The sequence below is a fragment of the Maylandia zebra genome, linkage group LG12, assembly GCF_041146795.1.
Source record: "Maylandia zebra isolate NMK-2024a linkage group LG12, Mzebra_GT3a, whole genome shotgun sequence".
In the NCBI taxonomy this organism is placed as follows: Eukaryota; Metazoa; Chordata; class Actinopteri; order Cichliformes; family Cichlidae; genus Maylandia; species Maylandia zebra.
In genome coordinates this window covers 34,684,962-34,708,043 of record NC_135178.1, presented here as the reverse complement: position 1 = coordinate 34,708,043, position 23,082 = coordinate 34,684,962, and the positions used below count along the sequence as shown (strand labels likewise).

General features: G+C 41.2%; 1 protein-coding gene across 2 annotated transcripts; it reads left to right on the top strand.

Moving 5' to 3' along the window:
• The first annotated feature begins 3,348 nt into the window (after positions 1–3,348).
• On the top strand, positions 3,349–8,075 carry tor2a (torsin family 2, member A). 2 transcript variants are annotated; one of them, XR_191303.5, is made up of 6 exons: positions 3,349–3,552; positions 3,999–4,264; positions 4,809–4,984; positions 5,248–5,375; positions 6,493–6,889; positions 7,050–8,075. XR_191303.5 is itself a non-coding variant. In XM_004555725.5 (5 exons), exons 1-5 carry the CDS (start codon positions 3,432–3,434, stop codon positions 6,735–6,737), a joined length of 936 nt encoding a protein of 311 aa, XP_004555782.1. In that variant the 5' UTR covers positions 3,349–3,431; the 3' UTR covers positions 6,738–8,075. The 2 variants fall into 2 exon arrangements, 1 of the variants encoding a protein (XP_004555782.1); XM_004555725.5 differs by having other exon boundaries at positions 6,493–8,075.
• Positions 8,076–23,082: the final 15,007 nt, after the last annotated feature.

Here is a 23,082-nt window from a genome sequence, read left to right as displayed (position 1 = left end):
TAAAATACCTGTTCAGTTGTAAACTTGTTATTAATTTCTGGCTCTCTTCCCAAGCATGCCTTTTGTCCTGTCTTCCTCCCCTCACCTCAATCGGTCACTGCAGATGGCCCCGCCCCTCCCTGCGCCTGGTTCTGCTGGAGGTGTCTTCCTCTTAAAAGGGAGTTCTTCCTTCCCACTGTCGTGAAAGTGCTTGCTCATAGGGGGTCATATGATTGTTGGGGTTTTCTCTGTATGTATTGTAGGGACTACCTTCCAATATAAAGCACCTTGAGGCGACTGTTGTTGTGATTTGGCGCTGTGTAAATAAAATTGAATTGAATTAAAAATTCGTGACTTTTGTTACAGGGTAACACGTATTACAAAGACCATACAAACAAATCATGGAAATGCTTCATTAAAAATGCGTCTGTGCCAAAACCCATATGCAGGAGGTAGAGAACACTGAACATAAAGTTCAAGTTTTAAGTGAAGATTCTAAGTTTAAAAACTTAAGCAAGGGGATCAACAGAATAAATTAAAAGAGCTGCAGAAGACGTAACAGAAATGTGTAGAGATAACACATCACAAGAGAATGACAGGTCTATTTTTTACACTGTGAGCTGAACGGGGATGGGAAACAGGAGACAGCTGGAAGCAATGAAGACAATCAGTCAAAAAGTCTGAGTCAAGAAACTAGAGAAAATGATCAGAGTATAAAGGAAAACAACCCAACTACAAAGAACAGCAAGAAAACTCTCATTAAAAATGATACAGTGGAACACTGGTTAGGTGAAAAGAGTCCCTAGAGTGATAAACCAAAGACAGGAAGTCAAAACACTAAAACGCTCAAAGCACATCCTGTGCTGAAATCAGAAATCAGAAATCAGAATGGGTTTATTGCCAGATGTTGAGGTTTACAACATTAGGAAATTGCTGCGGTGCTTCAGTGCAGACAATAAGAATTAAAGTGCTATGTAGAAAGAAAGATATGTGCATGAGATATACATGAGATATATACATGAGAATAAGAATTATGAGTGCTACGTAGAAAGATATATACATGAGTGCAGGTGGTGATCAGTGCCAAACATGAAATGATGCAGTTACACAGCGTAGGGTCATATGTTAGTGGCGGGGACAGTCATATGGTTATTGTTCATGTGTCCAACAGCAGAGGGGAAGAAACTGTTCTTGTGGCGAGAGGTTCTGGTGCGAATGGACCGGAGCCTCCTGCCTGAGGGGAGCAGGTCAAACAGACTGTGTCCAGGGTGAGAAGGGTCAGCTGAGATCCGAGCTGCACGCCCCAGTGTCCTGGAGGTGTACAGGTCCTGCAAAGATGGGAGTCTGCAGCCAATCACCTTCTCAGCAGAGCGCACAACACGCTGCAGTCTCTGTTTGTCCCTGATAGTGGCTCCAGCGTACCACACGGTGATGGAGGAGGTGAGGATGGACTCGATGATTGCGGTGTAGAATTGCATCATCGTCCGTGTTGGCAGGTTGAATTTCTTCAGCTGCCTCAGGAAGTACATCCTCTGCTGGGCTTTCTTGATGACGGAGGTGATGGTGGGCTCCCACTTCAGGTCCTGGGTGATGGTGGTACCCAGGAAGCGGAATGAGTCCACAGAGGTGATGGGGGTGTCAGTCAGGATGATGGGGGGGAGTGGGGCTGTGTGCTTCCTGAAGTCCACAATAATCTCCACTATCTTCTGGGCATTCAGCACCAGGTTGTTGTGGCTGCACCAGGACACCAGACGTTCAACCTCTCTCCTGTAGGCAGACTCATCCCCGTCAGAGATGAGCCCAATGACGGTGGTGTCATCTGCGAACTTGATTAGCTTGACAGACTGGTGGGTGGAGGTGCAGCAGTTGGTGTACAGGGAGAAGAGCAGAGGAGAAAGAACACAGCCCTGAGGGGAGCCGGTGCTGATGGTCCGGGAGTCCGAGACATTCTTTCCCAGCCTCACGTGCTGCTTCCTGTCCGTCAGGAAGTCAGTGATCCACCGGCAGATGGGATCAGGCACATTCATCTGGGAAAGCTTGTCTCGAAGCAGCACCAACATTCCTTAGTCTGTTCCCCAAACCTCAAAAACATAAACCTGAGGAACTGAAATATACACCCAATTACCATTATTCAAGATGTTTTAAAATGTAACATTGCAAAATATTGTATTTTAGTTTGAAAAAAAAAAAAAGGTTTAATCATATGCATGAAGCTTAGGTCACTGTTAATAAAACTACAAAAACTCACTGATCTCACTGAGGTGCATATCTGAAGTGTGCTGTCCATGACAAAAAGTGAGGGGAAAAAAACCCTAAACAAACAAATTAAGTTATTTTATTTTGCAAGGACCCAGAATGTTATAACACATGACTCCATCAAAGATCATTTTCACATTAATAGCTCCCTCTGCTGTATGCAGGACACAACTTGGATTTATAGCTCTGGGGTTTTTTTGTTTTTTGTTTTGACTTGCTAATAGAAGACCTTTCACAAACACAAACACATTTTATTTGAATTTTTCAAAAATCTACATGCATAATTACATAAAATGGATATTAAACATGTTTAAGAAATTACTTGAATTGCATTTTTAAGTATGATATTTTAACCCAGATGGTTTGTCTCTGTTTCATTTGGAGCTACAACAACAAAGTTGTTTTTTTTTTTTAATATCCTGTTGTTTAAAGTTCCTAGAAAGTATGGAATCATACCAGGTAAATAAGTAAATAAATAAATAAACATCAAAGTGATAAAAAATGAGGTTTAGATCCATCCCATTTAGGTTTATGAATATAAATTATATAACCTATTACTTTACACCATGTTTCCTATTTTCACCCATGTTCCAGTATGCAAGATTCTATTTATCTAGTAAAATTGAAGGCTACATTATGTATGTGGCCTTTCCGCACTTATTAGTCTACCTTCTGCTTCTGTTTCACTGTTACCTAAACGCCATATGGAATATCTGTGAATTAACTGTAAGTCTCGGGTTCAGGTTTGATGTTTCGACTAAAAACAAGAAAGTTTGTGACTTGTTAGCAACAACTCTGTTAAACGTGCTGTCACAACTTTCTTTCAAACAAACAAACAAACAAACAAACAAACAAACAAACAAACAAACAAACAAACAAACAAACAAACAAACAAACAAACAAAATCCTGATACCAGACCGTTTCGCCCTCTTATTCCCCATTCCAGTTAAAGTAATCTGTCAGGAAGATTTCTAGTAAAGTTTGCCAAAGTCTTACGTTTTTCTGGACTGTGATCCTCCAACGTGTCCTACAATTCACGGCCCGTGCTGGATGCTCTCTGGGAATTGTAGTCCAGTTTGTCACTGAGCTACGTCTTTCTGGGCGCCTTCCGGGGAGGAAAAAACTACAAAATCAGCCGGTAGCGATAAGGAGAAGCTCCAAACTGAGCTTTTCTGTCTACAAGCAGGCAGCCAAAATGTTGGCGACACTGTTTGTGCTGTTTTTGTTCTTTTGTAACCCAGTCTGCTGCGTTTTCCAGAAACTTTACTGCACCATATCGGACAGCTGCGACTGTGACTTTAAGCCGAATATTAGAGGTGAGACGTACTTGTGGATGCTAACCTACGGAGGCTGCTTCGTGTTAGCAAGCTAGCTTGTTTATGAAACTGTATTTTATTGTTGCTGTATTATACTACATATGTTTCCTATAAAAATTATATCCGCTAACTGTTTTTTGTTTTTTTAGTGTACAGTGTTCCCGAGGAGGCAATTAAGGCTTTCATTGTAGCTTATTGCTGATTTTCTAACTGGTATGCTAGCTGGCTGAATAAAAGAAATTTCTTACAATATCTGTAATTAAATTAGCTAGTTGTCTACTTTGCAGGTTTTTCATGACAACAGCCACGAGAAGTAGATTTTTCTTGCTCTGTTTTGTTCCTGAAGCTTATTCCTATAACCCTTTATTGTGGTTATTACAGGGCACCCCACCCCTGTAGTATTGCACCAACAAAGATTGTGACTGTTCTTTTTTTCTGATCGCCAGACTTGGAGTGGGACCTCTACAAGAATGTCTATGGACAGCATCTGGCTCAGGACATTGTGTCAGAGGAGGTGGGGAGGTTCCTTCATAATAAAAGCCCCAGTCAGCCACTGGTGCTGTCTTTCCACGGCTCCTCTGGGACGGGAAAGACGCTGGTCAGCTCTATGCTGGGAAATCATCTGTACGGCTCAGCCATGAGCAGCCCGTATGTCCACCAGTTTGTCCCCACGCTGCACTTCCCCTTGCCCCACCGAGTCAAGCAGTACAGGGTATGTTGAGAAATACAAATGGTTATATCTAAAATCTGAAGTAATGTACTAGTCGTTTTATTGTGTGTTCAATATAAAATGTTTGTTGACCATAACAAAGGGAAGTTTGAATGCTGTCATTCCTAATGTGCAAACAGGACACTGCTTTCTTCTTAGGAACATACATTTAGAACTTACAAGAGAGTCCTGTGATTTTGCTCCCAATTTCAGGGAAGATGGGCTGGTCAAAACAAAAATGATCACACAAGTAGACACAAAAAAGATACTTGACTCATATGATCATTTTTGTTTTATGTTCAGCAGACTCTGTCTATAGAATTAACTAAGTGGGAACTAGTTACTAATCATTTAATTATATACTAAAAGTTCACAAGCGAGTGCCGCCTTTCAGACAACAGTATTTGCAGTTATACATGTTACACAGCCTATAATTAAGTAATAAAAGCAGAACAGCAGCAGACGTAATTAAAAGCATTGTTAGTTGCAGTCATAGGTGATGTGTTGGGAGCTTGTGAAATTAAATATCCATCCTTTGGTTTTGTAGGAGGAGCTGAAGGACTGGGTGCAGGGAAACCTGACGGAGTGCGCTCGCTCAGTTTTCATTTTTGATGAGATGGAGAAGATGCCTCCAGGCCTCATTGATGTCCTGGAGCCCTTTTTGGGTCCGTCTCATGTTGTATTTCGCACCAACTACCGCAAGGCGATATACCTCTTTATCAGGTACTTAACACTCCCCTAATCCAGTGAGGCATGTCCAGTGTTTAGCTTCCTAAAGCACCAAGAAGGATCTATATGACACTAATTCTGCGGATATGAACTCTCTCCAAAAGAAGTTCTTGTATTCTCTTTGTCAAAATAACTTAAAGCTTTCATGAACAGTTAATGCTCAAAACTTTATTTCTCTCCCGGTGATGCTTAAAGAAGAAACTTTTTTTTTTTATTACAAAGGGACAGGCAGCTTATTTTGTGTTTCTTGTGTGCAGCACTGCAGGAGAGGAGGTGATAAACAAAGTGGCTCTGGAGAACCGTCAGGCTGGACGAGAGAGAGAGGAGATCAAATTGGACAACCTGCAGGAGGCCATCGCACAGGCAGTTTACAACAATAACACAAGTAAGACTCATTTTACATGTTTAAGTACTCCACACTCTTAGGGTAAGGTGGTTTCATCCCAAACCGCTTCAGAGTTTGATTAAAGTTCAGTACGGTATTTTCTGTGTATAGGATAGAATAAAACAGAATAGAATGGCCCTTGTCATTGTACATGTACAACGAAATTGTGGGAGTTCTCAGCTGATCAACTGAGAACTGAATAAAATATAAATAATAGTAAATATAGTAGAAATAACAAAAAGTAGAAATATAGACAAAAACAAGAGGAAGGCAAATATTAGAGAACAAGTTGCAAAGTGCTTGAAGTAGAAAAAGTAAAAGTAACAATAACCATGATAAAATATTAATGTTTTCTATTTACAGAGGACATAAAATGCTTTACAGATCAATACTTGCGTTCAATAACATTTAAAGGGAGAAATAAATTAAAAAAGAAGTAACTGCAATCAAATGAAATGGGTCATAAACGCTTGGCCAGTAGGCTGTAGCCTCAGCACCAGATAACAGTCACATGAGAGCCTGGACAAAGACTCAGATTGTTGAGTAAAGGTCTCATAGTTCAGATATGTAGCACAGAGAGAAGCCATGAAGGACCTTGAAATAGATCCTAAAATCAATTCTAAGTCATACTGTGAGCCATTATCAGGAGGTTTAGGGAAAGGTGTGATGTGATGACTCCGGCTTCTGTACAACCTGGATTTTCAGTTGAAGCAGGTGAAGATGTATGTTGAAAGTGTGAGAAGGTTAAGACATTTTAAATGCTGGTGTCAGGAGGTAAAATAGTTTTTTTCATGTCAGTGTTCTCACCTTGGTTTGTTCAAACACAGTGTTTTTTTGTTTTTTTTTTACTGCATGTTCACTAGAAGAGGAAGAAGGCAGTGATACTGATGCTTTGGTGCTCTTCCAGAGCTAAAACTGGTCTTCTGACTTTGATTCATTTAAGTTAATCATGAATATAAAATTAAAGCCCATAATAGAAGCAGCATCATTGCTCTGCAGCAGTGCATCATAATGAACACAGAAGTTAAGCAGCCTCTTTGAGCTAATTTTCCAGTACATTGCTGATGAAAGCTTTCATTACTTCAGTAACTGAAGTGAGTTTTTACCCCCCATTCAGGCGGCCTCTTCAAGTCCAACATCATTCAGCAGAAGCTCATCACCCGCTTTGTTCCCTTCCTGCCCCTGAGCCGATACCACGTTGAGCGCTGCGTGCACTCACAGCTCTGCCAGCGGGGCAGCTGCAGCCGCAATGACGTGGTGGAGGCAGTAGGGGGCGACATGAACTACACTCCAGCTAAGGGAAAGTACTTCTCCAACACTGGCTGTAAGACTGTCCCTGCCAAAATCAACTTTTTCCTGTGAGCTGAGGGGAACTGGGTTTAACTTTTAGGACTGAAAGGGAAAATCTGAGAAAGATGCTCACATGCAGGTCAGAGCAGCATCTGGAGGCTAGGATGCCCTGGGAGCATGAAATCAAGGGGAGTGAAACTCCTGACTGTCCGGATTTGCAATCAGTGAGTGTCTCCATGAAGGTATAGTTGGCGTTTTCTGACTTTTTCAGGAGTCATGCCACGCTCTACCTTTTAATTTTTATATATTTTTGTTGGTATGTTGTGGTTTCAGGTTTCAAAGGCTTCAACTGGAAGTCATTAATTGATGTTTTCTTGTTTTTAGGCTCATTATTTATCCAGTCTTAATTTATTCTTTGTCAACACTGCCATCCCTCCATGGTCACACTGATGAGGAATTGTCACAGGTGTCCAGAGCGGACTAAACAGCTGGAGGTTCTTTGCTGAGTGAGCGAAGACCTTTTTTTGTTTGTTTTGTCTTCATTTCATTTTTCTAATATTTTTCCCAAAAGGGATCACACAAGATTGTTTTTATTTTGGGTAACATTTGTCAGCAATGGGATTTTTGCTAAGTGTTGACTTTCGACGATCATTATCCAAGTTTTTCACCCGGATGAAGCGACATATTTGGCTTGTGGCAAAGAGAGCTTGACATGAAAGTACACGTCATCAGTCGGCTTATTAGAAAGTAGAATATATTTTAGGACTGAAAGAGGTCACAGGATAAAGGAGCTCCTTTGCCAGATCATTTTAAAACAAATGAAAGAAGAAGAGATGAGTTTTACTCTGGGGAAAAAAAACCCAACTTGTGTGCTGCAGCCCTGCAGGCTCGGTGCCATATTTTGGGAGCATGTGACCACTTCTGCCATCAGGTGGCAGTAAAGACTTTGTTTTAGACAAGTGTAACGGAGGTGAAGCTGAGTTCACCAAGAGCTCAGTGCATTTTAATTCACTTACTCCCATGTGAATTGAGTTCTGTAGTGCTTTTATTTTGTTTCATTGCTTTAAACTGTACTGTAAAGGCAGCAGGTAGGGATGTTTTTAAAACACTGAAAGTGCACTTTATGGAGTATTAAAAAGACCTGGTGTTCTTTGTCAATTATGAAATATTTCCAAAAGTTTGGATTGTTTACACCAAATTACTAATTATAAAGTATTAATTTTTTCTTGTAATAAATTGCGTGTTAAATGCAGTGAAGAACAAGGGTAACGGAGTTCACAGGATGAAGATGAAATTCTTATCGTATCAGGGTGAAGGTTGACACACACAGAGGCTCGTGAAACTCAAGACAGCCGCAGGGATCAGCGTTCATTAGCTTTGCTTTCAGTACAGAAAAGTCTAATAGTCAAATCAAACGCCAGTTTTTTTTGATTGATTTTTACTTTTTCCACTCAGCTTTGCTGTGTTGCTATGGAGAAGGCAGACTCCAGGCTAAAACTCAGTCATGTTTTGTATGAAAATTTTTATGCCATCCATAATCGGCGACAGTTAGACTCCTCACACTACCATGGTTAATACAATCTCCACAACAAAACACTTTGGTTTTTGTCCTTGTTGTTTCTTCTGAGTTACACAAGTTTCAGGTCCAGCTTCTGAACATTCGTGACTGAAGCGTTTGAGGTATTGTGCACCTTTTACTGCTACAATGTAAAGCAAAAATAAAATGTAATGGCACAAGAAAGGTGTTCTGTGCCTTTTGTCCAGTATTTATTTATTAAAACAGGGAGATTTCTCTGTTTTCTTGCATTTTAATAGAAAATATTCTTTTTACTTCTGAGAATATCAACAAATATTTCTGGGACAACTTCACCAATTCCAAGGTGCATGGAAAAGATCAAACATCTGATGGCATGAAGACTCAGTTGATCCTGGTGAAGGCCATAAGCTGAAACGCGTTTGATCACCTAATAAAGTTGTTCCTATTACTTCTGTGAATATGACATGTAACTACAGCTTTATTTGTTTATTTATTTTTGATTCAGTTTTTTAACAATCACCACTCTGATTTCAAAGAAAGATAGTAAAGGGTCCAATTACTTTTTAACCCTTTGGGTGCTTTATGTTGAATCAGGCAACTGGTCACTGCAGAGGTCACTGCAGGACTCCAGGCCTCAAGGGCCGGTGTCCTGCAGGTTTTAGATCTCACCCTGGGTCAACACACCTGAATCCAATAATTACTTCGTTACCAGGCCTCTGGAAAACTTCAAGACATGTTGAGGAGGTAATTTAGCCATTTAAATCAGCTGTTTTGGATCAAGGCCCTGCAGGACACCGGCCCTTGAGGCCTGGCATTCCCCATTCTTTTGCTAAATTAATCTCCAGTTTCTTTTTTTTTTTTCGCTTAACCAACTCGAAGTTACCTTCATTCTTCTGTTTATCATTTATTGTGATTTATTTGCCACACTGGAAACCCAAGTGCTCGGAGCGACTGAATCGAGAAGTTGTTTAACGTAAATAAATTCGGAGTTCTGTGTTTCTCAATCTGAGATAATTATTCCTCCAATCATAATGACACTCATACTGAAAATGCTTAGTAAGACCCCACAATCACAAAAAACTAAGACATTTGCTGCCGCATTCATTGAAAAACTTTGAGGAGCAAGACCCCAAAAGGTTGATTTTGTTCATCCGGCCGTAGCATTGTCAGTGGGAGAAAACGCTACATCCAAGTGACTTCTTCAGTCTCAGCTGACTGCAGGAACAGAATCAACCTTTTGGGATTTACTTACCTGGATGATTGAGCATGCATCAAGACTTTGGGGGTCAAGACTGTGCATGAAAAAGCTGCTGTTAAATTTACTACACTGACGATGCTTTTTAAAGATAAGTCACTGTTTTGTACGGTAATTACATATGCATAGTCTAACAGTTGAAATATCAAGAGACTGAAAGACATCTGTAAAACCTGCAGTGAAGTCAGTGTTCTTCACATAAAGTGGTTAACGACTGTTATTTGCTGTAACTCAACAAGTAGATAATGGTCATGTAATACAACAACATGTTGTTCATTTAAAACTCATCCTTTCTCAACATTATCCAGCACTGAAAACTTTACAAAAGCCTGTTTTTCTGGTATTTTATTACAAATTGCTTCAAAAAGGGTGAAGCATGATTTTTTTTATTTTTTTTTTTATCCACCTGTCCTTGATTGTGAATGACTGGAGCTGCTGTGTATCAGCTCTCTGTACGAGATGCGATGCTGATTAGATCTCTGAGAAAGACGTAGCTCTGATATCTCGTTGAGCAGGAAATTAATAGTTTCTCCATCGGAAATGAACAGGTGTCAGAGGTCTTCAGGAGGCTGTGTTTGTTCACTCTTTTCAGTCCGTGAAGCTACATTCTCACTTGTGTGGACATTTCTCTTAACTTACTTGACATTAGATCCAACTCATTTACGCATGACACCTCATTTTTACACTGAGTTGGCACAGTGGGGTGGTACTTAGCACCATCCTCTCACAGCAGGAAGGTCCTGGGTTTGAATCCTTTCTGTGTGGGTTCTCTCTGGTAAAGACACAGTTGGGGTTAAATTACATGGTGATCATTACGCATCCAGCTGCATTCTTTAATTGCCAACAGGGGGCGATACACGTGTTTGCAAAAACATCTTCAAGTCCCACAGAAGTCTAAGGGGAAACAGGTCTTGGACTGAAAAAACTTTGATGATGGTTTTTGGGCTAAATCACTCATTTTATCTCACATGGTTATGATTTTCAAGTTTCAGAAAGGAGAATTGTCCTGGGTATGCTCGTTAATTAACAATTTGAGATTGACAAGTCATTAGCCAGTAGATCTGTCCCTTGCTGTCACATCTGATTTCAACACAACAGCGGCTCAAATGCACGAAGCCTCGAAACTGGAGTTCATTAACCAATAGGTGACAGCACTGGTGAGTGGTTCTTCATCACTACCATTGACCATTTTGTAAATTAAAATTTAGCGATCAAATTCTGGACGTTTCACTGGAGAAACAAAAGGGAAGGCTGGTGCAAGATGGTCTTGAAATATGGGACAAATCACTGAATTTATAACTAACTCACATTATTTTATGTACAATTTGTGAAAAAGTTCTTGCATTGATTTCGATATAAATATTGGCAATACTTCACAGTCCCTAGACTAGATGTTCCTGTTCATGTTGAGGCTGAGATTCTCATCCACCTAACCTAGACAATTATACCTGATAAACATCATCACATCAGCTGATATTAATATTTAGGTAAAAGCACCACCCCATCAGATTTCTTATCTACCCTCTATTGGGACACTGAGTAGCATGTAAATACAAAAAAAAGAATGCAATAATTTGCAAATCTCATAGATGCACATTTTAATCACAAAAAAAATTAGAAAATATATATTTCAAAAGAGCTAGTTTTGAGTTTGATGGCAGCAAGATGTCTCAAAAAAGTTGAGACAGGGACAGCAAAATGCTGTAAAACGTTGGTGTTACTTAAAGAAAACCGCTGGAGCAATATCGTGTATTTAACTGGTAACAGGTTAGGATAGATGGAGATTAGTAACATGATTGGGAATGATACGAGCAGTATAAAGTATAAAATATCTCATCACCTACAGTACATGATATCAAATGAGTCAGAGATTGTGTAATGGATAAAGGTTTGGAAACTAAATTGGATGCCTGTGATCTTATGGCCTGCAGGGCAACACTGGATTAAAAAACAGGCATGATTAATTCATAGAAATCATTGCATGGGCTCAGGAACACTTCCACCAATCAGTGTCTGAACAGCTCATGGAGCCATCCACAAATGCAGAGCAAAGCTCCATTATATATGGAAGAAGTCATATCTGTACAGATCTCATTCTCTGGCCCAAAGCTTGTTTATTATCAACTGAGGCAAAGTGGAAAACATGGATGCACCATCCTCCAGACTAAAGAGGAGAGTGGCCTTCTGGCTTGTTAAAAGCACTCATACTATCATTAACAGTATGATTTCAAAGTATTCAGTGTTCTTACTTTAAAGTTTTGATATGTTTTCTATATTGTGAATAAAATAACTGTTTATGAGATTTGTAACAATTGTATTTGTTTTTCTTTACATTTTACACTGTCTGGCCACTTTTTTTGGAATTGGCTTTTTCTAAATCCTACCACACAGACGCCTAAACATGAGATTTAAAAATGAACCCTGGAGTCAAAACTCTGGGGTGAAAGTTATTTTTAAAAATTTACATCTTCATATGTTCATTTCAATTCAGTTTTATTGTGTAGCGCCCATTTTGCATGTGTGGGCATGTGTTGCATTTTCTCTCTGCTGCCTTAGGTACCGCGTCTTACAGCTAAACGCATTCAGTAATTAGATAAGGGAGCACGAGAAAGAAGAGCACTCCAGTGCCAGAATACCTTTGTTGGTAGTGTGTGTGAGCAGCACTGTGCTTTGGGTTAACTTCTTGAGTTTCTCTTTGTGCGACAGACTTCTAGGTTTTGTTTGTCTTTATTTTAGGTAAACCTAACAGATGTAAACGGAAACTACCTTTATCCCCACACTGCACTTTCACACATTCACGCCGTGGTATGTGTCAACACGACGTGTAGTTACGTTTCCTGGGAGGGAGGTGCACGTCAGGTTTCGACGTAGAGTTAAAATGGGGTCCCGTCATGATGTAAGTAACGATGATCTGACACAGAAGTATAATTTACCTGTTTAAACAACACCTGGCAACTGTAGGGAGGAAGAACTCCCTTTAAACACGAAGAGGCAGAACTAGGCTCAGGGAGGGGCAGCTATCTAAAGTGACTGGTTAGAGTGTGAGCAGAAACTACACAAAATAAGGAATTGTGCCACATAAATTCATGGGAAAACTGGAGGAGAGGTGCATTACTGGAAGTTTCTGATTTTTACCAGTATTCCCAGATGAAAGAAGGCAGACTTATTTGAATTAAAGAACATAAATTAATCACAAATCATCAAAAATATTCATCACAGAAGAACTGTAGGTCATGTTGGTGTCATCCAAAGTAAGAATCATGGTGCACGGTGCTTCAGAGATTTGAGAACATGGTCGTTTCTCAAACATAATGAAGCAGTTTGGTTGTAGATTCATGTTAGGAGATGAGGTTGGCGTGAGACAAAATTTGGTTTAAATATTGTTTCTTCATTTTGTCAGATTTTACTCTCTTGAGCAACGAGATGTGCTTGAAGTATGCACCCCAAGAAACGTCAAGTTAAACAACATTAGAGTCAAGTTTGTCATTTAAATGTCAAATTTTGGGCCAAGGCCAATGAAAACTTTTCAGATGCTGCCAGATTTACTACAGATTACTGTAGCTTGTTTTCTCAGCCAACTTGGTTTCTTTGGAGATGCCCAACTGCCATTTTTCTCACCTGCTGGAGGTGACCGACCAAACAGGAAACCAGCCAAAACCTCCAAACTTCAGTTTCCTCTCTGCTTGATGAAATTTTGGAAACATCTCCTCATCCTTTCAAAAGGCACCAGGCTGCCTCCTATATATGCCACATCTCACCACGACCCTGCTGTGATGACTTCATCAACCCCCACCCTCTGCTCTCCGCCCTCCACCCCACCCACCAATAGCACCACCACACAGGCTGTGTGAGGAAGAGGAGGGGTTCAAAGGTCAGCTTAGAGGCCTCTTCACCCCAGCTGCTGTTGCTGTGTGCTGCCATCTATGCAGTTCAGGACAATGAGAGACGCAGGGAAAGAAAAAGCCAGGATGACCGTAACACACACACACACACACACACACACACACACACACACACACACACACACACACACACACACACACACCGCGACCTTTGAGCTTTTTTTTCACACGCTCCCAGTAGAACAGCTGGACAAGCCTTTATTTTTTCCTAGGTAAGAGTAGTGTAGTTGTATTAATTTATTCTTCTGCAATTTAATGTTGTGCTCCACCCCCAACCTCCTATTCACCACATTTACTTCCTCCTCTCTGCTCCTCCATCAAAATCTGTGTAAAAAGTAACTTTCACCTCACACTTTACCTCCTCACCCCTCGCCAACCCTCCCTTCTTCCTTCCTTCCACCAGAGCTGGGTGGTGACGGTGGCGGGGGCAACAATGGGACGCTGCTCCTTCCTCCCCCCTCCCTTTGCACCTCCACATCTGTGAGTGCCCCTCTGTCTTCTCATTCTTCTCCCTAACCGCTCCATTATTAAGCCTCTTTCACTTGTAAATGTGGCCAGCGATACTTCTGATGGGTCTTTTATGCACGCGGCCGGGGTCAGGAGAAAGGTAGGGGCCACAGTGGAGGGAGGGGGGTGGGTCATGGTTGAGGGTGGCGAGATGGTGGAGGGGCAGTGGATTCAGGAGTCTTGTGCTGTTTTGTTTTTTTTCCTCCCTTTGCAGGCCGGAGTGTGAGGGGACAATTGTGACAAAGAGTTAAATCCTTTTTTGTGTGTGCAGTCATTTGGGACGGTTGGGACGGGCCTGCATTCCTGCAGCCGGCTGTCCCCCCAGTAGGATGGAGAGGAATGGGACGGCATGTAGGAATGAGGTGTAGGAATGACCAGAGTGAGAGCTCACTCAAAAGTTGCACATGATATTTCAATAAATTTGTGTGTGTAGAATAGCATACCATCATATGCAAAAGTTCATAGATTTTAAAAGGAAATATAATTGTGACCACGCTGGCTTCTATCAACCTTTAAATGTAATGGGGAAAATAAATATGGAATAACCGTCATTTTAGTAATCTACTGCCTGAAGTTTGACTTCCAAACATATCTGATCCTGTACAGTGTACAATACTGCAGCTTCAGCAGTGTCAGGCTTTTATGATTTATATTTCGACAGCAGCAGCACTCGGTGAAGACACCAAGTGTTTGACATCTAACCGAAACCATAAAGTTCAAACACATGATGTAATAATCAAGAAAGAAAGAAGCCTGCCAAAGCAAGTCCGACCCCACGGACTCCCATTTTAAAAAACCCAGCTTTACCAGAGAAGTAAACATGTTTACTGTAGCCAGTATCCCCCAGTATTATAGCTGGTATACAAAGCAGGTTACAGGAGAAGAGATGTAGATATTTTGATTAACAGGTGTGTTTGAAACACAGGTAGCTCCAGCTGCAAAATGTCTGCAAAGTACACTCTCAGCTAACTGAGTAAATGGTCTGTACTTGTATAGCGCTTTACTAGTCTCAAAGGACCCCAAAGCACTTTACACATCCAGTCATCCACTCATTCACACACTGGTGATGGCAGCTACATTGTAGCCACAGCCACCCTGGGGCGCACTGACAGAGGTGAAGCTGCCGGACACTGGCGCCACCGGGCCCTCTGACCACCACCAGTAGGCAATGGGTGAAGTGTTTTGCCCAAGGACACAACGACCAAGACTGTCCAAGCCACAATCGAGTAACTGAAATGGACTGCTACATATTCTGCTAAAGTCTCTTAAAGGAATTTTACTGCAACTATGTGACCAATAATCTGGGTTGTTGTGAGATTAATTGTATTCACAACCATTCAAGAAGTCTGCGTTGCCGTCAGTGTAATTTTAGTTGTTGTTTTTTTCAAGTCAAGTCAAGTCAAATTGCTTTGTCGTCATTCCAACCATGTGCAATGGTACAGTACACAGCAAAACAAGACAACGATCCTCCAAGACCATGGTGCTACATGTGACATAGGCAATCAACACAGGGCTACATAAAGTGCAAGTGTGCAAAAATTACAAAAAAACCAAAACCAAGACAGTGCAACCCCAGACAGAACAGAATGATACAACAACGACACAGGTTACGCATGTTACTCATCACTAATTAGGAAGTATCTGTGTCTTTGCTGCATTCATGACATTTGTTGATGAAGAACCGAACTTGGTAGCATTAGCTGACAGCTAAGCACTACAATGGTCTCAATATAATCACTTTTGACGTGCTAGAGTCATAGACAGTGGTTAATAGGTACCGTAAATAAATAGCATTGGTAGTTACCAAGATAATGTTTCTGTAAGCGTCACTTTACCATTATGTGCAAGCTCTATAATCAAAATAATATTTTAATGCTAAAATACAATTGCTGTCATTATCAATGAATTTTAAAATGTGCTGTTTTACAAAGAAGCTGTAAAAAATGGCAAAGAGCTTATTTTGTTGTTAAATTACTTTTGTTTACTTGCATTCCTGAACAGAATATTTTCATTTTAATGGTGGAATGCTATATTTAATTAATTACCGACTTAGCCAAATTTAAGCTGCCACTAACTTGATTTTTGTTTGTTATTTGCCAAATAAATACGTTTTAAACAAGTTGACAGATGTCTGAAATACGGTCGAATACATTTTTTAAGCACTGCAGCTTCTGGATCAGAAAACCTGCCACCAGATGTTGTGGTGCTGACAGCTGTGGTTTAGTGAAAAAGCCTGCAGAAGCTTTCCTTCTTCAAGTTAATATGCTTTTGCCAACTAAATATTTGTCAAATTGCTGCCTGGATCAGACTCACTAGCAATTTTTCTTCTTCTCTTCCAGGAAAAGTCACATTCTTTTGTCTTTCTGAAGTCACGGTGAGATGCTAGAAACAAAGTCTCAGAATTTAACATTTAACAAAGTGTCTCCAACCCCAGAAAAACCCAAAAACTAGACAAGAACAGCAACCTGTGCAGAACAATTTACAACCACAGCTGTCATTCTAATATAATTATTTACAGCTTGCAAGGTGCTGCAGTCCTCTTTACAATAGGAACGGTGATCCAACCCAGCTTCTCCAGTTCATCTCAATGGACAGCAAACACAGGGCTGGTTGGTGGGGTGTATACACACACTAGACAATATGGTGGGGACACGAAAGGAGAATGGAATGTACCATTCAGTAACCTGTAACAAAGCTTACAGCAGACTAGACTATTATTTCGAGTCCAACATTTTGATTATACTTGATATATCTGGTGACATTTTTGCCAGCCTTGGCAGATGTAAAATGCTACTTTATTAAACAGATATGGTACCTTTACACAGAAGGTGCTCTTTGATGGCAGATCATGACACGCCATATTAAAATACTTGTGTCAGTACCTCCTAAATTTTCACGCCACTAGATAACTCTTTTAATATATTCAAGTTTGGGTTTCTGCTTAGGTTTGACCATATTTGTTATGTTTGACGTTTTGATTTTAAGTGAGATTTTTTTTTTTTTATTCCTGATTTTTTTCGTCTTTAGTATTCTTGGATGGTTAACTTTAGTTTTATTACAGTGTTTAGTTCCCTCAGTGTTTCCCTTTTCATTTGTCCTTTCTCGCTTTCTGTGTTTATGCATTTGTCCTTCTGTGTTCCCTTCATCGTGTTTTCGTGTTTGATGGGAGTATTCTTGTCTCCATGTTTAGGAACAGGTGTTTTAGGTTGTGACCTTTTTTACTTTGGTAGATTGGTTGATAGATTGTTGTCTTGATTACTTTCATCTGTTTGTTTGTTTTTAGTCCCTGGTTACTCCTCGGTGTATAAATAGTCCTTCCTTCCTCTTTGTCTGAGCCTGTGCATTTTGGATTTGTTCTCATTTAGTTGCTTTTCCTGTTTGTTTTTGGTCTGCATTGGGTCAACCTTTGATTTCAACCTGACAAAAAAGAACTTTAGGTTAGGTTTAGGAATAAGATTATGTTTTTGGGATGAAACAGTTAGATTAAGTAATAATTCAGAAGGAAATAACACAATGTTTGAGATCAAAGCATGTTTTTGAGTGCCTAAATCTAATGAGCATGGGGAAAAAAACTAAACAAAGTATTCCAACCAGCTGGTCGACCAACCAGCAATTTATGTAGCTGCCATCACTCTGATCTCTCAGTGCATAGTAAATGACAGTTGCTGTTAATCTTACTGTCTGCCCACAGCTACTGTCCCCACACTTAGAAACACTGAGGCATCGGAGTGAGTAAGAACAGAGCACAGATGTCGACGGATTTTTCCTGACGTGTCTCCCAGTCCACGTTTTCTCCAGAGTGACACTGACACTAGTTCAGCCTTATTGTTTCTCTAAATAGAAGACTCATTTCTTCATCTGTGTTCGCCTAATAACGTTTACCTTTAGGCTTCTGATTAGCTAACATTTTGATACTTTTGGGGTTATATCATTACTTGTTGCTTTAGCATGCTTGATATAGATTTATGGATTTAAGGGTTTTTTTGTAAAAATGAAAGAGTAAAATCTCTATTTTCAGAAATACCGTGTACGTGTGGATATAGCTTAAACTGGACCGTTACTTCTCAGTGGCCTGTTTGACTGCAGCCACTGCATCAAGGCACCCAAAGGACATAATGTGCGACAAGGTAATACCCCTGTACCATGTGATAGAGCTGCCTTATTTTACATCCCAAGATGAGCATTAACCTTGAAATGGTGCCTCACAGAGCTTTTAGCTAAGACGTCCTGTTCCATGTGTCAGTCACTGTTAAAAGCAGCAGGTGAGTTTAAAAAACCCAATGAAAAAGCCAATTTGTCTGCAATTGGCTTTTTCAGAGGTTCCAACGTTGAATTTTGGCGTTCCCTTTTTTTGGCATTCCCTATTAACCGGCACGCTACCTGCTCAGACCTGATTGGCTAATAGAAGGAGACTAAAGAGAAGCCAGAAAGCTTCCAGATTGGTGTTTTGGAAAAAAGCTTTAAGTTGTTTGTTTCTGTGTTGTGCGCGTATTTTATGTGATAAGTGTAATTTTCCTTTTGTGAAATTATTGTTGTTTAGGTTGCCTCTGAGTGGCCTCCATGGTGTCATAGCCTGATCGGTGCTCTGTGGGATTATCTGTTATTTTAGCTTCTGTCCTGACCTCTGCCACACACACACACATGGACACACAGTAGAGGGTGGTCTCAGTGGCAATCGAGTCTCCAGGACAACAGGTTAACAAAGGGGACGCAGTGGGGGGAATGTGAGGCGAGGACGTCTCCGAGTGGGCTGGGGGTGAAGGTTGATTCCTGGAGAGGGCTGATGGGAGATGAGTTGTTAGTCGGGGGGGGGGGGGGGTGATCAGGTTGACCTTGGCCTCAATGTGATGGTCAGATGGGGTGCGAAGGCCACCGGCCGTGTGGGAGGAGGCAGAGGATGAAGAGCAGGGAAGGATAAAGGGTGTGACGCCTCTCGCTCTCTTCAAACCTGCAGTGATTAATGACAAAACACACACGCTCACACACACACACAGAGCACCCCAGCTGACCCCTGTGAGCCTGCTGCTCAAACAGCCAGCCCCGGGTCTTTGGCGTGGTCACTTTCCCAACACTTCTGATTGATGAGCGATTTCTTTCCCACCACATATTATGGTAATAGCGCTGAAAGAGATGAGGAGCTGCGACTCTGCAGCTGCTCTGCACAGCTCGCTGATCCCACCGAACAAGCAGCAGCACAATCGCAGTGTTTGCTTTTAAAAGTAGATGTCATTTAGGCAGATTGTTTACGTGCAGGAATGAGTGCACCAAAAGCCTCATGGGTGTGTATGTGTGGAAGAGGAAATATATGTGTTTATTAAGTTTTCCATCTTTTATAGTCTTTGCACATTTAAAGATTTTTTTCCCTCTAAATTTAACCTTCCCACACACAAAACCCTCCTGACCCTTAGGTAATAATAATAGTAAATTATTTGAATTGACTATTTATTTACTTTTTAAACCTCATATTGTATCCAGTCTAAATATCATAATCCAATCAAAGGGTTTCACATAGTTTAACACATAGTTTAAAATACTTTAACATTTTATAGACATTGTTTGCTTAAAAATAATAGTTAAATACTGTTTTATTGTTTTTTTCCCCACCATACATGTGCTTTTTAAAAAATATTTTTCTCAAATTCTGAAACCTTTAATCCAAGATGTGTCAGATTTATTTTTTTTCTTCAAAATGTATAAATAAATCTATTCGCTGAAAAGAAGGAAAATCATGTAACTTGGAGAAAAGAAAGATTGCTTCAAGTTATTTCATTTAGAAAACAATCTACACTTTACAGCCTTGTTACATTTTTATTCATGTGAACACTGTTTAAACAGAGTAATCTAGAACTAATCACTTCTTTGTAGGAAAGGACAATTATATTTCGAGACAGCGGGGTGCTATGACTTTTCTTTTTCTTCCAAAATTGCTCAATAATAGTCTAAATCACAGGTGCAAAATCCTTGGAGCTTCCTTCTAATTCTCAACAGTGCAAAAATACTATAACCCAGTCAGTTTATCCTCTAACCAGGAGTGTCTAGCATACAGCTGGAAGCATTGTTTTGGAGGTTTTTTAGAATGGATCGCAGCGATTTTACTTGATTTGTATATGGACCAAAATGATTTTGACACCTCTGTTGTTTAATGGTTCCCAAATGGTGTGCTGAGGTACATTGGTATGCTGCGAGGCACGGCCAGGTGTGCCTTCTGATTTTTCTGTGTCAAACATTATTATTAGAGCAGTATACACACTCACACCTCCTGAGAAAATCCTTAACACTTCTGTTAAAAGGAGCCTCAGTCGTTCTGTACAGTTGCCAGATGCCAGATTAAAGACTGTGATTGACAGCAGGGAGGCTGTTATGAAAAACGGACCACTTTCTTGTGGGTTAAGATGCTAAGATTTTCATTGGTAGTGACCACGATGGACAGGATTAGAAATGAGTTCATCACAGCAACAGCTCAGGTTGGGCAGTTTTATAAAGTTAGAGAGGCAAGGCTGAGATGGAGTGGACAGGTGCAGAGGAGGGATAGTGGATGTACCGGCTAAAAGATGTTTAAGATGGAGCTGCCAGGAAGACCACAGAGAAGATTCGCGGTTGTAATGAAGTTGGTGTGACAGGAGGATGCTGGGATAGGGTAAGATCCCAAATCAGGGAAAGAAGGAAAATAATCATTTCAACTGAACAATTAAACAACTTCTGGAAGTTATACTCCAACCAGCATCTTTACTGTTAACAAATTTACCCATAAATCTTCACCCAGATTCTTTGACTCTTTCCAACTGCTAACCAGACACAATCAGTTAGTGATGATTCAGAGTAATTAAATCAGGGAATTAAAGAGCTCTAATAACATTGTCTTTAAATATTAGTGCTTTGAAAGCAAGACGACAGCCTAAAATAGAGCCAACGCAAAGTGCTGAACATGAATGAAAGGAATTCCTTGACTGATTTATTGAGAAAGCACCGCGACCTGAGGTCAGTCCGGCCTTTCCTCCATGAAGGCTTTTTTTTTAAAGCTGTCTTTTTTTATTTGTGGCACTTTAGCCAAACTCTGCATGGCTGCATTTATTGCAACCGCACAGGCGTCATCGCAGTGATGCATTGCTGCGTTGATAGTTGAAGGACTTTTCTTTCTATTCACTGTTTAAAAACCCCCCCAAAAAACCTCCCACCCTCTTTACGATACTGATTAAAACACCTCTACTCCTCGTTACAGGAACAGTCGACCACAAAGACATGTGAAATTGCTGCTACATAAAAAAAGCATGTCCTCCACTGGCCAAGCAGTAAATGTTGCTTAAAATAAACAAAGCAGATGATTGGCTGGAAGGAGGCGGTGATGTCAGAGCGCCCCTGCTGAACTGCAGCTGTGTGTCTGCACTGGGATTGAACAGTGGTGCAGTGTGGGGTTAGAGAAGGTGGTGGTGGTGGGGGGTGGTATGGTAGTGATGGCAGCCCGGTCGCAGACGGGTGAAGACGTCCCAGGCGTTGCTGGCTGGCGATGAAATGGTAGAGGAAATGGCGGCGCAAAGAAAAGGATGTAAGGATGAAAAGGGTGTAAGTTCACACAGGCAGCACGCACTTTAGTGTTTCGTGTGCGTGAGTCGTAAAGGTAGCCACTTTTTTTAGATCCGTTGTTTTAAGGGCCAAAACATGGCCGCCAGTTTTCCCTGCAAAGCGCCAGCGGCGGTGATATTTTCACTGCTGCCGCTGATGATGGCGTTTGGGTGGGTGTGCGTTGCTGGGAATGAGAAGGGGAGGGGATCATATCATATGGACATCTGCAGTCCCTCTGACACCTCCAACCAAAAGCATTAACCCCTTTCAGCCTCACCAGCACTCAGCGGGGGCGACCCGCTTATTGTACCTGTCTACAACCGCCTCTGCAGACGAAGGGGCTCACCCACACAGATGTACCTACGAACGGCCTCCTCGCGTCTACTGAAAAGACGTCACGTCTCCGTGGAGTCACAGGAGGTCATTTCCGTGGCGTTCCTGTAGGCGCCTGTGAGATGCTGGTTCTGCTGCCTGAGTGTGTGTGTGTGTGTGTGTGTGTGTGATGGGAATAAGGGAGGGAGGGATGCTGGGAAGGAGGTCGTGATGTGACGTCACCTCTGTGATGCTCCCACACCCCCTCCTTTTCTTCTACCTCCTCCTCCGCCCACATCCGGTCCCCTCCCTTCATCTCTATCTCCGTCCTCCGTGCTTTATACTCTGCGGCGTTAAATGTGTGTGTGCGCGTGTGTGTCCTGACGATGACACAACCTGGGTCATGTGACTGTGGAAGTGATGGTGTTCTTGGGAACAGAAGGAGGTGGCATGTGAAGGAGGAAGTGAGTGACCCAGAGCAGAACGCAAGCGAGACGAATGCCGTCCGGCGGTGACCAACATGGAGGCCGAAACCGGAAGAGAAAGCATTTTCAAAGGTTTTAAAGCTGCGTCAGCACCTGAAATCATATTTATATTCAATTAATCCGGAGAATATGTGTGATGAGACAAAGACATGAAGACGGACATGAACTCGTCCTTTTGTTCTGAGATGCAGGCCAAAGATGTCTGCCTGAAACAGTGAAGCGGCAGCTCACAAAGGAGCTTTTTCAAACCTATATGTCCAAATGCTCATTTTTTCCCCTATAGTTTGTGATTTCAAGCACAAAGATTTCAAGTTACACCAAACAATCCTGAGTTTCACCATCGAGCTTTCAGGACCCCAGAGTTAGTGGAAACACATCAGCGATCAGTCCATACCTCATCAGCAGATGCCATGGAGGTTAAATGGCTCTAATGATCCCTCTAATCATTACACTGCTCTCCTAATTGTTTCCTCAAGATATCTTTGTCATCAATATTACTGCCGATACTGATCAATCCCTCGTTGAGCTGCACTCAGCTGCAAGTGCGCCTGAAGTTACCCTCAATGCCACAACGAGTGAAGCTTCAGCTACATCAGCACTTCAGCTGCAAACGTTTTTGCGACTTTGTAGAATTTCTTCAAATGATGGGAAATAAACTGAGCGTTTGGTTCTATGCTTGAATGCTCTTCAAAGCTGAATGACTATATAACATTCCCACTAGAAATGTTATCATTTATAATTTTATATTTTCAAAAATTATTCCTCAGAATAATTTTTTAAAAAGCTGAAAATGAAACCAAATGTAATAATCCAGCAAATTTAAACCAATTAGTCAGAAGCCCAGAAATCCCTGCCAATG